Source organism: Lissotriton vulgaris, chromosome 2_1, assembly GCF_964263255.1.
Source record: "Lissotriton vulgaris chromosome 2_1, aLisVul1.2, whole genome shotgun sequence".
NCBI classification, from domain to species: Eukaryota; Metazoa; Chordata; class Amphibia; order Caudata; family Salamandridae; genus Lissotriton; species Lissotriton vulgaris.
The window spans coordinates 214,348,641-214,361,323 of NC_141687.1; the positions used below are offsets into that span (position 1 = coordinate 214,348,641).

Below are 12,683 nucleotides of genomic sequence, written 5' to 3' on the forward strand. Positions count from 1 at the left end.
TATACTGCACTACAATGTGACCATTTCATTTCTTGTGATTTGCAGGGGAGAGGCCTCTTTGGGAAGCTGGGGAGGGGTGAATGCGGTTCCCCATGAACGGAGGGTACTTGGGGCGTCACCCTTGTTATCTTTGTGCACTTACTTTCAGTATACAGTACTTAACATGTCGCCCTGCCAGGGAGGTTCGGAGGTGGGGTACGCTGGAGTCACTGAAATGGGAGGGATGGCCCAGACTATGGGGGGATTGTTGGGAGGGGGGCCTGATCCAGGGGGGTGTGGTCTGGTGAATGGCGGGAGTCGGGGGTTGGTCTCTGGGTGCCTTAGCAAATGCATAGAACGGAGTCTCATGTCGTCATCATGCCAGTTAGTATAGGTACCTGGAACGTGAAGGGTCTCAATTCCCCGCAGAAACGACAGAAGCTCTGGAAGTATCTCTCAGACCACCATCTAGATGTAGTTGCCCTCCAGGAGACCCACTTGGCCAGGAGAGATGAACTGAGACTCCGTCATAGGAATTTCCCCCTTATCTACAGGGCGTCTGCGCCCACGAAGCATAGAGGGGTGGCCCTCCTCTTTCGGGCCTCTCTCCATTTTCAACCCCTGGGGGTGAGCGGTGATAAGGAGGGCCGTTGGCTAATGGTGAAGGGGTCGCTATATGGCCGCCAGTGTACCTTTGTTGTGGTTTATGCTCCGAATGCGGGCCAAAATGGTTTTTTGCAATGCTTGATGGATAAGATGGGGGACTTTGTGGATGGGCACTTGATACTGCTGGGGGACTTCAACATGGTGTGGGACAGGGATTTAGATAGCTCGGGGGCGCGCAGGGCAGATACTGGTATATTCTCTGAGGAAACGCAACGTCAGATAGGCGAATTGGGACTGGTGGATAGCTGGCGTTTCGTACACGCTCAGGCCAAGGATTATACTTCTTTTCTCACGTCCATCGCTCGTACTCCTGCATAGATCACATTTTTGTTAGCCAGGCCCTCAGGGGAGATATTTGAATGGCTGATATCTTCCCGCTCTCATTGTCGGACCATAGTTTAGTGGTGCTTGGGTTGCATTGGTCTGTAGGGGGGGACGGCTGGCGGAAGTGGTACTTCCCGGCTGCGTTGGTTCGGGAGGAGGTGTCTTGTAAGGCGCTGCGAAAGGCCATAGGAGACTTTTTTGCTCTTAACCCACCTTCTGACACGTCAGTGTATACCACATGGGATGCGTGCAAGGCCTCAATACGGGGTACGTGCCTCGCCCTTAACGCAAATCTTAACAAGCTTCGGTGGAAGGAGAGGGAGGCTCTGGAGTCGGAGCTTGCGGTCCTGGAGCAGGCGCACAAGTCGAACCCCTCTAGGGTGACCCTCCGCCCGCTTACGGCGGTACGAGGGAAATTGAAAGCCCAATACAACACCCGGGCTGAATTTACCCTCCTGCGTCTCAGACGTGTCTCCTACTCCCAGGGGAATAAGGTTGGGCGCCACCTTGCCCGGCAGCTTCGAGATCACCGCGAGAGGGATTACATCGGGGGCATACGGGACCATACAGGTTCTATTCGGCATAAGGATGTAGACAAGGCTGCTATTTTTGGTCGCTTCTACGCGGATCTCTACTCGAGCGACGTCCTAGATCCAGAGGCCCAATCTGCGTTTTTGAGTGGCCTTCCTATCCCACAGGTCTCCAGGGAATGGAACGAGTTGCTGGCTTCCCCCATCTCTAGAGAGGAGGTACTGGACGCCATTAAGGCTCTAAAACTACACAAGGCCCCGGGCCCTGACGGTTACACGGCCCTGTTTTAGAAAACATTCGCATCAGACATCTGCGACTACCTGGTTTCCCTTTTCAACGCGATGGCTTCTGAGGCTAGAACCTCGGACACCATGGCTGAGGCCCTGATCACTATTATCCCCAAACCGGGGAAGGATCTTACCAACTGCGTATCTTATCGCCCGATAGCGCTCCATAACCTGGACGCTAAGTTGTACTCGTCTATTCTTGCTAGCAGGCTGCAGGACTTGATGCCGGCTCTGATCCACCCAGACCAGTCCGGGATTATAAAAGGTCGACAGACTCACGACAACTTGCGGCGCGTAATCCATTTGATAGAAAAGGCTGAGCAGTTTCACATACCGGCGGTGTTAGTAGGGCTTGACGCGGAAAAAGCCTTTGATCGCGTTGATTGGGGTTTTTTACATCTCACGTTGGTAGCTTTCGGGTTCTCACCCCGATTCCTAAGAATGCTTGAGGCCAATTACAACAGTCCCACCTCTCGGGTGCTGGTTAACGGTCACAGGTCCGGGAGTTTCCACCACTCCCGCGGAACACGTCAGGGCTGTCCGCTCTCGCCGCTTCTCTTTGCGCTTAGCATAGAACCGTTGGCCTTAGCGATTCGGGAGAACGAGCGGATCTTGGGCCTCCCCTTTACGGGTGAGCAACATAAGATTTCACTCTTCGCTGATGACGTACTACTGTCAATTCGGGATCCAGCGTTGTCGTTACCCCATATCCATGCAGTGCTCTCTGAGTTTGAAACGGTGGCGGGGTTCAAAGTTAACTTTGATAAATCATACAACTTGAACTTAAACCTACCGCCTGGTGAGGTGCACCACATCTGGTCGCTTATCCCACGTGGTCAACCTCCTCCCTGTTATATCTGGGCGTACGGCTGACCTCTACCATAGGCGCACTATTTCAGGCCAACTTCCCTCCGATGCTGGCGTCGATACGTGCGGAATTGGAGCGGTGGAAACCGAAATATATCTTGTGGTTGGGTAGGATTCATGCGCTTAAAATGGTCCTCCTGCCTAAATTCGTATACCTCTTCCAAGCCCTGCCCATTCCGATAGGAGTGGATTACTTCCGTCGGCTTAAGACCTTGATGTTGAAATACGTCTGGCAAGGTGGTCGGGCGCAACTCTCGTATGCGGTTCTCCGGTGCCCACGAATGGAGGGGGGGAGGGGGGGGGGGTTCCCGGACATGCACTTGTATTATAAGGCTGCCCAATTGAGAGTCCTGGTGGAATGGTCTCAGCAGCTTTCGGAGAAGCACTGGCTCCATATGTATCGGAGCGTTGCGGGGCGATCCATATGGGATCTAGCTTGGAAACCTAAGGTGGACCGGCCCAGAAACGCGTACATTAGCACCCCCACCAGCACGGTGTTAAAGGTCTGGGACACGGTCAGTGGCGATGATCGGTGGACCACATTCCCGTCCCCGTTCACCCCTATCCATTTCAACCCGGCTTTCCCTCCGGCGTTGACGGAGGGACCCTTTGTTGTCTGGAGGGAGGGTGGCTGTAGGGCCCTCACCCACCTGTTTCACGGTGCCGCACCCCTTACTTTCCATAATTGTATGAGGGACTACGGTGTTCTGCCAATCGAACGCTTTTGTCATCTTCAGCTCCTTCATTGGGCGACATCCCCTGGAGTGGTGGATGCAGCTACTAGACCTTTGACGAAATTTGAAACCTTTATTCTTCGCACATCCACCATGAAGGGGGCGATTTCTTTCTTGTATGGGATGCTATTAGACACCGCGATGTCCCCTCGGCCTCGATATATGGATCACTGGGAGAGTACACTTGGGAGGGACATTTCCGACAGAGAATGGAGGGGCTTATGGCGGGATGTGACGGCACATAATCATTCTACTGATCTCAGAGAGGCTCATATGAAGCTTTTATTCGATTGGTATTTGTATCCGTCCAAGTTGCACCGAATATTCCTGACTACCTCAGATAGGTGTTGGCGAGGCTGCTGGATGTTGGCTGACTTCAGCCACATCTGGTGGGACTGCCTCACCATCCGGTCATTTTGGTCCGAGATCCTCTCCCACATCAAAGATGTGCTGGGATACCCACTCCCGGACTCAATAGACTTCGTCTTGTTGGGCCTCAGGGATCCGCAGCTTGAACACCAAACTAGAGCTGATAAGCGCATCATGTGGCCGTGTCTGGGGGCGGCCAAGCTGACTTTGGCAGCCGCTTGGAAAAGCCCGACTGCTCCTGCCATTTCTTTATGGCATGCACGGCTATGGCGACTACTGAGTATGGAGCGACTTTCAGATATCTTCCTGGGGAACTTTAAAAATTTCATGTGCAATTGGGGCCCCTTGGTGAGGTTTTTGTCACGTGGTTTGCCTTCGGCAGTTTGCCCTTCGGCGCTACGTGCGTTTCACCTCTTTCAAATTTAATCACCTGTGTGTATGATGCTGTTCTGAATGCGTGATGGTCGCCACCACTGGGGGGAGGGTGGGGGGTGGGGGGGAAGAAGGGGGGGTGGGGTGTTGGTTGGGGTTGTTGTTCTCCTCTTAGTTGCGACCCGATGCGCCTTTACAGGCGGACGGCCTGGCCCCTATTTTCCTCTATGATTATGATCAAGATTGGAACACCGTTCTTCTTTTGAGAACTTTGCACTAGCCGCTGGGACATGGGTGCGCACTTTGGACAATGTAGACTGGAGTTCCATATCATTAGCACTCCTATTGACTCTGCTCGCTGCCGTCCCTTTTGATGTACTTTTTGGGTTTCCTTTTATCTTTTTTGCAATAATGTTCTTCAGCACCCCCTGTGTGGGGTTATATGGCAGAATGTCTCCTTCTCTTTCCTTCTTGTCCTTTTTTTTTCAATTCCTCTCTTTATCTACTTTCAACTTTGCAAAACACAAATAAAAATTTTACAAAAAAAATCTGATTTTCAACGTTTTCTAATCTATTTTAAACCTATCACCTCAAGCTCCTCTGTGCACTCAAAACCACTTTTTAATCGTATTTACCTTAGGACTTGCTCCCCTCTAGGGACCCCTGCCCTCTTCCTTGAGCCGATTCACGGGCTCGTTAGGATCACACTCCTCTTCTCCCCAGGCGCAGACAGCGGCCGCCATCTTGGGTGAGGGGCAGGACAGCGCGCTAGTGCAAAGGCCGATTTGGGGCCAGAGCACTATAAAATGAATCACACTTCCTGTCCGCGCAGCGGGCGCGCCGATGGTGCGCCGGAGGCGCGCCAGATGCAAGCCCGTCTGGGCCCGTCCGGGAACTGCCGGGCTCAAGGCGAGAACTTATGCACGTTTCTGCCGATGGTCTCATCTCCGATTCTCGAAGTGTTCTCCTCTCTCTGAGACCCCTCAGGAATACACGGTGTCACTACATGCATAAGCAAGACGATACGTACATGCACTGCGATCTCTGTAGTCTAGACCCACCGGGACCGCGGATGAACCCTCCAGCCACTACCAATCTGCATATGGCCCTGCTGAACTGCAGGTCTCTCCCGAAGCACTCTCTGGAGTTCAACTTTTTGTTACAGGACCATGACCTAGACATCTTGTTTCTCACCGAAACTTGGTTAACTTCCAACTCCGAGGCCGACATTGTTCGCGCTCTCCCTCCAGGGTATCTTATCCACTTGCAGATCAGACCCTCGGGCAAAGGGGGAGGATTGGCCATATTGTCTAAAATCCTTTTGACTGGCAGGATGAAGGATGGTGGCATTCCGGACTCCGAAAATTGCCACTTCCATTTTCAACTATTTCCTACCATGTCCTTTACAGGCCTCTTAGTCTATTGCCCTCCAGGGAACCCCAGCCACTTTATTAGCTCTCTCCTAGAAACTGTTACCGTTCTGGCCTCTTCAGCGCCCAACTTCACAATTTTAGGCGATTTTAATCTCCATTTCAACAACCTTAGATAAAGTAGCAACTGATCTTCTCCTTGATCTCTCATCATATGAGATCCATCCTGTGAACACAGGTGCCACATACAATAAAGGACACCTTCTTGATCCGTTACTCCCAAACATTAGGTCACATCAGGCCAGCCCCCCTTCTCCCCTTCCGTGGACAGACCACTTCCTCCATACCTTCACTTGGCAGGCCGAGCTTAAATCTTCACATATGCCCAGTCCCGCTAATTGTGAAAGAGAGTGGTCGAAACTCTCTGTGGAGAACTGGATTCGTACTCTTGAACGCTCCCCCCATCCCCCTGCTCTTGACCCCGTGGTAGCTGACACCAATTTCAAAAATTGGCTTACGAGCTCACTGGACTTAGCCCTACCTAAACAAATTCTGCAGAAAAAGCCTGCCAGAACCGGCACTGCCCCCTGGTATACTCCTGAGCTCAGAATTTTAAGGCAAGGCTGTAAGAAACTCGAGCGCATTTGGAGAAAAAATTGGGATACTGCAAACAAAGACACCTATTGCGACGCGATTAGAGCGTATATAGTTGCCCTTAGAAATGCCAAAACAGCATTCTATGATCAGAGAATTAAAAACGCCTCCAACTCCACAAGAGAAACATACAAGATCGTTAAAGAACTTCTGAAAATCCCCGACCCCCCGTTGCCCCAAGATCCATCAGGGGCCAAGTGCAATGAACTAGCCACTTACTTCGATCAAAAAATCAACAATATCATATCTACCCTACCCCAAACGGAGAGCCCCGCCTGCACTGAAAATCTGTCCCAGGACATGGACCCCCAGCTCAACGCCTTTAATCCTGTTTCCGTTGAGGATTTTCTCAAAATCCTATCCGGCATTAAAAGCGGCTCCCCTAGCGACCCAGTTCCTCTGCGGTTCCTTAAACAATGCCCTCTTCCATCTGGCCTGCCTGTTTAGGGGACCTACCTACCCCAAAAAAAGAAATTAAAAGCTTAGGGGTCTGGTTAGAGCAGGACCTTTCGCTCAAGACACAAGCGAAAAAGACAGCAGGTACCTGCTTCGGTCTACTCCGTTCGGTCCGAAAAGTCCTCCCCCTCCTCCCGTATCACTCTAGGAGGTTGCTGATACAAGGTCTAATTCTCTCCAGACTAGATTTCAGTAACGTGATTTCTTTAGGAGCCCCCAAAGCTACGATCAATAAGCTTCAACAAATCCAAAATGCCGCTGCTAGGCTCTTAATGGGCATCCCCCTCAGGACATCAGCTAAACCTGCTCTCAAATCGCTTCATTGGCTCCCCGTGCGGGAGAGGATTATGTTCAAATCCTTATGCATTACCCACAAAATCCTGCAAGGCAAAGGACCCCCGATTATGAGAAGCCTAGTCACCCCCTACAAACCTAATAGACCCCTGCGCTCCGACAAGGGGTTCCTTGCGACTGTGCCGAGAGTCAAGAAAGCACGCACAGGAGGCCGTCGCTTCTCGGTAAACGTGGCTTCGCTTTGGAACTTCCTCCCACTGACACTACGTGCGGAACCTGGACATATGCGCTTCCGGAAGACACTGAAAACCTTCCTTTTTCCTAAATGATCCCCTGTTCTCCGCGCCCCCTCGAGTCTGATTCTATCTCAGCGCTGGGATGCCTTCTGGTAACCACGCGCTTTATAAAAACGCCTTACATTACATTACATCCATTCTTTGCACAGGAACCTCCTGCCTGTAAAAATCCCTGGGGCTACTTATTGCCAGTTTATACAATAGGCATTTACAACACAATGCAAATGGAGGCCCCATTAATGCACTCTAAAGCTAGAATGCACTGGGAGAGTGACTTACGGACACTGTCCACTGACCAATGGCAGCCCCTCTGTTATGGGGAGGAGCATTGGCCCACTGCTCAGAGCCAGCAGATGAAAAATAAAATGATAATAAAACGATGTATTATTGTTTTATTTTTCACTGACTGAGGCGAGTCCACTGAATGGCCCGAATCTAGGGCAGGGCCATCCTCTATGGACTGAAGCAGGGAGGAGGAGAGTTGGGCACTGCAAGTGCACATGTTGGATTGCACATGTCTTAGGATGGCCAAACTGACATGTGCACTCCATTTTTCCAACCTAGCTGTGTTGCACTGCCGGGTGGAGAAGAGGCACAGGCCCCCTGTCCCTGAGCGAGTGTCAAACCACCCACTCAGACAAACCCCAGCGCTTCTCTCATGCTGGGTAATAGCATGACAGCAGAGTCTGGATTGGGTGGGGAGTCTTGGGGTCTGTGTAGTGTGGCCCTTGGACTGCCGGCAGCGGAAACCGTCTACCCACTCGTGCAAGAAGCTGGACCCTGGCAGCGGCAGGTAAGTACTTTTCATTTTATTTCCTCCCACTCCCCCCACCCCCGCGCTGCCTCACCACTTTTTTTATTGGCAGCATCTGCCACTGACAAGGAATGGAAGTACCGTTGTGAGCAATTAGGAAAGCTGGCCCTCAAACGGCAGGATACACCTTATTCATTTTGAGTAGCTGCATCAACTATATCATATCCTCTTGAGTGGGGCTAAATGTGTGTGGGGGAGCTGGCCCATCCTGGTGTTGCTGCAGAGCCCCTTCTGCAGACTTTATGCACTTGCCCTGGAACTGTACATGTATCGGGGAATACTGGTCTGAGGTAGACACTCTGCTCTCAGACATGATTGGTGTGCTGTTGCGACCATCACTAAAAATGGCACTATTCAGATGTACTATTGACGTGCAAAACTATTTATTATGTTTCGTCTCCCTTGGGCTATTGCTAGTGAGTGAAGTGTCAGGTAGCCTGCGTTTGGGGCAGAGATAGATCGCCAACGGTTCAAAAGGGGTTGAAAGATATGGTGTATTGCAATGCCCAACTGGAACGATACTATTGTACCACTCCGATGGCCAGCCGACCTAAAGACTTTTGGAGCTCACTGCAGAATTACTTAATGAGCAGGACAGTTCAGAACGACTAAGAACCAAACAGATTTGGAACTGGGACCAGAACTTGAATCCCACTTTCGTCATCTGGCCCTACAACCTGCTGGAGAATCTGTAACACTTACAGGCTGGTGTCTCAATGCAGAGACTGACAGGCAACGTATTGCTTATAAACTGGCATGTGCTAAATCCAGAAGCCTTTAGCTAAGCCCCCTTCCAGTTGGTGCAAGCATGGTTGTCAATGACCTCATTGTTGGTTTTCTTTTCTTTCTTTACCCCTCTCTTTTTGTAGCGCCTCCCTAGTTGTGGGGGTTCACTGTATTGTATGCTTTTACTAAAATCATAATTTTAAAAAGTATTGTGCACTTTACCTTGTTCACAAATTTAGCTGTTATTACATGGCTCTCGTTGTAATCACGCTTCGTACGTGCATCTGAAAAAGAGTCAACCCGTTACTTGGAATATTTGACAGAATGTCCTTGCAAGAACACATACCAAGGGAATAGTGTCCAACAGAAAAAAACATATGGCCACAAAATCAAAATATAAATAGCATTGCTATACAGAAGTACAGAACTGTGGATGTGTAGGGAGATTTTTAACCAATATCTTCTATTCACATATTAGAAATTGAAATAACTGACTTACTTCTCACACCAAATAAAATGTCAGGTTTAGAAGGACTTGTTAATACAATTATGCTCTATAAATAGAGAGGAGTTAAAGGTACCTTCATCCACTGTTGAGCTCCATGGTACACCCAGCTATGGGTCTGGATCCAATCAGGTACCTACTCCTCTAAACAACAGGCTGGTGTAACTGCTCCATTCTTCTTTTCACTTGTCATCTTAGCAAGGAGGGAGGACTGGAAGAATACTTAGGGTCTGGTCACATTTATTAGATTCCTTTTACATCAATATATCTGAAGATGATTATCCTCCACCTCAAAAGGAGAGAAGGTCATACTTGTTTGTTCCTCCTTATGGTCCGAGGATCTCAGGAACAAGTGTGTGTGTGACTGGGCTTTGAACCAAGCTAATATGATTGTATAGAAATCCAACTGAATGGGCGATAGAGTCTGTATCACGTGTGATCCCTCTTCAGAATGAACCACAGGCTCAATATCCATTACAGTTAGAGACCAGTACAATATAACTAGGCTTTCCTGTTTTCAGTTTCTATTTTTGGTAAATTCTGGTGTTTTTTTTCCTATGTTTTCAATACCTTAAAAAACAGTTGTTGTCAGTGGTTACACATTTTCGCGCCACTAAAAACCACAGTAAAAGTGTTTTTCCGGTGTTTATGGAAAGTTTTGCTTTTATTATTGCTTGCTTTCTGCACTTATAGAACATGATATATAGACAATGTATGTATAGTATATATGAGGTCCAAATAGAGTTTTGCAAATTAAACTTATTGTAATACACCATACAATACTTCTTCAGTGAGTCTTTGCTCATGTGCGCTCACCCTTTCCTTCCCTTGTAAACTTCTGTGAAAAGAGCCTCTCTACATTGGTACTTGAGCCGGGCAACTCCAAAACAGCCAGTACACAATTTGTTAACTCTGGCCACTGATATAGCTTTCCCTGACAATACTGGTTGCAGTGCCAAAGTCACTAAAGGTGTCACCCATCCTACTCTCAAGGAGAGGTTTCACATCTACACCAATTATGCTGAACACTTGGCAGACAAGGTTTTTTTTCAAACTCTAGTTTTTTTTATTATGTCCACTACAGAAGTTATGTTTTCCTGTACAAATCTAATAATGCAGTAGAGTGTACTTTTTTCACATCACTATCTTTATGCGACCAAAGATCCTCACATTTCTTGCCTTTGGCACCATCACTCAGCAAACATTCTGTAAACGCTTGCCACAATAATAATATAGCATTCATAGCCCCTTGGAGTGAGAACCATCAGCTAAGGGACACAGTTGAGATGACTCTTTCTTTGATGCCACACAAAGCACAAAATTATGAATATTTGTGTTTTAGTTTCTGTGCATAAGGAAACAGTGCCCCAGAATGGACTAAAAAGTCAATAGCATCGCTCATTAACCCTGAAGATTGCAAAGATGCTTTCAACATACCATCTAACAAGTGGCAAGGATCTCCTACAGGGAATCACTTCAGCTCAGGTATTAATTTTGACAGGTCATCAAACAACTTTTTCATATATGTAGCTGAATCACTGCAAATACAAACAATATCACTCCAATCTTTGTTGAACTTGGGAAGAACATTTTTTTGCAGAGCTTTCCAAGTGACACTCCATGTTTTCCAAAAGTCTGGTGTCATGTTTTCATCACTATCCCGGATGCTTGGTGATAGCACTCTTTATACATATACTTGTCACTATACCTTGTGTTAAATGTTTAAAGCCTGAGGTGTTGGCAATTCACCTACTGTCAATACTGACCCACTAAAAAATGTGGGGATGTATTAAGGGTTTTTACCCATTCTCTGTGAGTAAATGGGATTAGACATAGTATGAAAGATTCTTATGAAACAAGCACTTTTACTGATCATTGAAAGAATCAAACGCAGCCAAGATATCAAATGTGATTTTGATATTTCCTGATTCTCTATAATTCATAAAATAATTAAATGAGACCTAAAACATGCTTCTAAACCCTGCATCTTTAGACCACAGACCACAAAACTGAAAAAAAGCAAAAGGATGAAGAAACAATGTTTTAGTGGCATCCCTAAACAACAAAACTCAAGCAGAATAATGTTAGCCCAGGCTTTGTTACTGCAAGCTTGTATAACAACGTTACATTGTATTGGCCCCGTCAGGACGAAAATAAATGACTCTTTCACTCTCTTTTTCCTTTCTTTGAATGGCATTTAGTTTGTGCAGGTGTTTTTTCAGTGTTTATATGTTTTCACTGATGAGGGCTATTTCTCTTTCAGTGGGGTTTTATCAGTTATTATAGGTTTAAACCTAAAACTCCACAGCCTAAATATAACAAACTTCCTGAATTAATTATAGGATCAGGATTTGATAGTGCTTTGTTCCCCAAGCAGGAATACTCCTTTTTTCCCGTGCTTAAACAAATGTTCCCACTACTGCCGACACCTGCTGGGACATGGAGAGCTTTGCATCAATTTTGATACCCAGACTCTTTACGGCCAGATAGTAGCCTACTTCTTGTGGCCAGAAGAGGTCACATCTGTGGAGATGGCCAGTACCTCTGTCTTGTCGGGATTCATTTTGAGGGAGCTGGCTGTCATCCAATTGATAGTGAATTTTAGGATGTTTTGGGTGCCTAGGTGGGCGGACGGGGAGCTGTCGATCTGAATGATGATCTGGGTGTCGTCGGCATAGTTATAGATATGGCAGTTTATCTGGTTCAATGCAGCTATCAGGGGTTGAAGGTAGACCTTAAAGAGGAGAGGTGACAGTGCTGAACCCTGAGGCACCCCACACGATAGAGTACTTGGGGCAGACACGTGGCCGGTTAGCTGTACTCTCTGGGAGTGGTCCTTGAGAAAGGATGTGAACCTTGCAAGGGCTGTACCCTAGATGCCCAACTCCGCGACTCTCAACAACTGTTGGTCGTGGTCGTGGCATTGATGGCCAAGAGCTTAGACGGCCCAGTCATTAAAAATAAGGCTATCCCAACATTGACATATGCCGATGATGCCGTCTTGATTTCAAGGACGCCTTGGGGGCTCAAAATCTTAATGGATAGTTATACTCACCTTATGGCAAAGTTGGAAGTGAACTCCAACAAAACCTACATAATGCTTGTGGTCTAAGGAGCCCTAAAATATGACCACTATCCATAGGAGATAAGAACATATTAAGAATTTGAGTTTTTGTACTTGGGGGGTCACCTTTGATTAGTGTGACACCTGGTACTCATGTATAGCTAAGGCCGGAACACGTTTTACGCATCACCTTAGATTCATAACCAACTCATCCTCTGCTATTGGTAAGAAGGCAATTGACCCCTTTCTTGAAATCTACAGGAGGAAGTTTCTTCCAGTCTTTTTTTATTTTTTTTTATTTTTAAAACCTTTATTATAAAAGAGCACACAGCTATTCAGCCTAACATCCCGGAGGCAAGGCAGCATAGAGAATCA

The 12,683-nt window shown here is 47.7% G+C and overlaps 1 protein-coding gene across 5 annotated transcripts in view; it reads right to left on the bottom strand.

Annotated features, from left to right (window-relative positions):
* Window positions 1–12,683, bottom strand: part of STYXL1 (serine/threonine/tyrosine interacting like 1) — a 257,256-nt gene that overhangs the window by 174,209 nt on the left and 70,364 nt on the right. For all 5 annotated transcript variants that reach the window (XM_086954773.1, XM_086954771.1, XM_086954770.1 and 2 more), the window contains exon 3: window positions 8,962–9,023. In XM_086954773.1, the coding sequence (XP_086810899.1) occupies window positions 8,962–9,023 (62 nt within the window). The remainder of the gene's footprint in view (window positions 1–8,961; window positions 9,024–12,683) is intronic.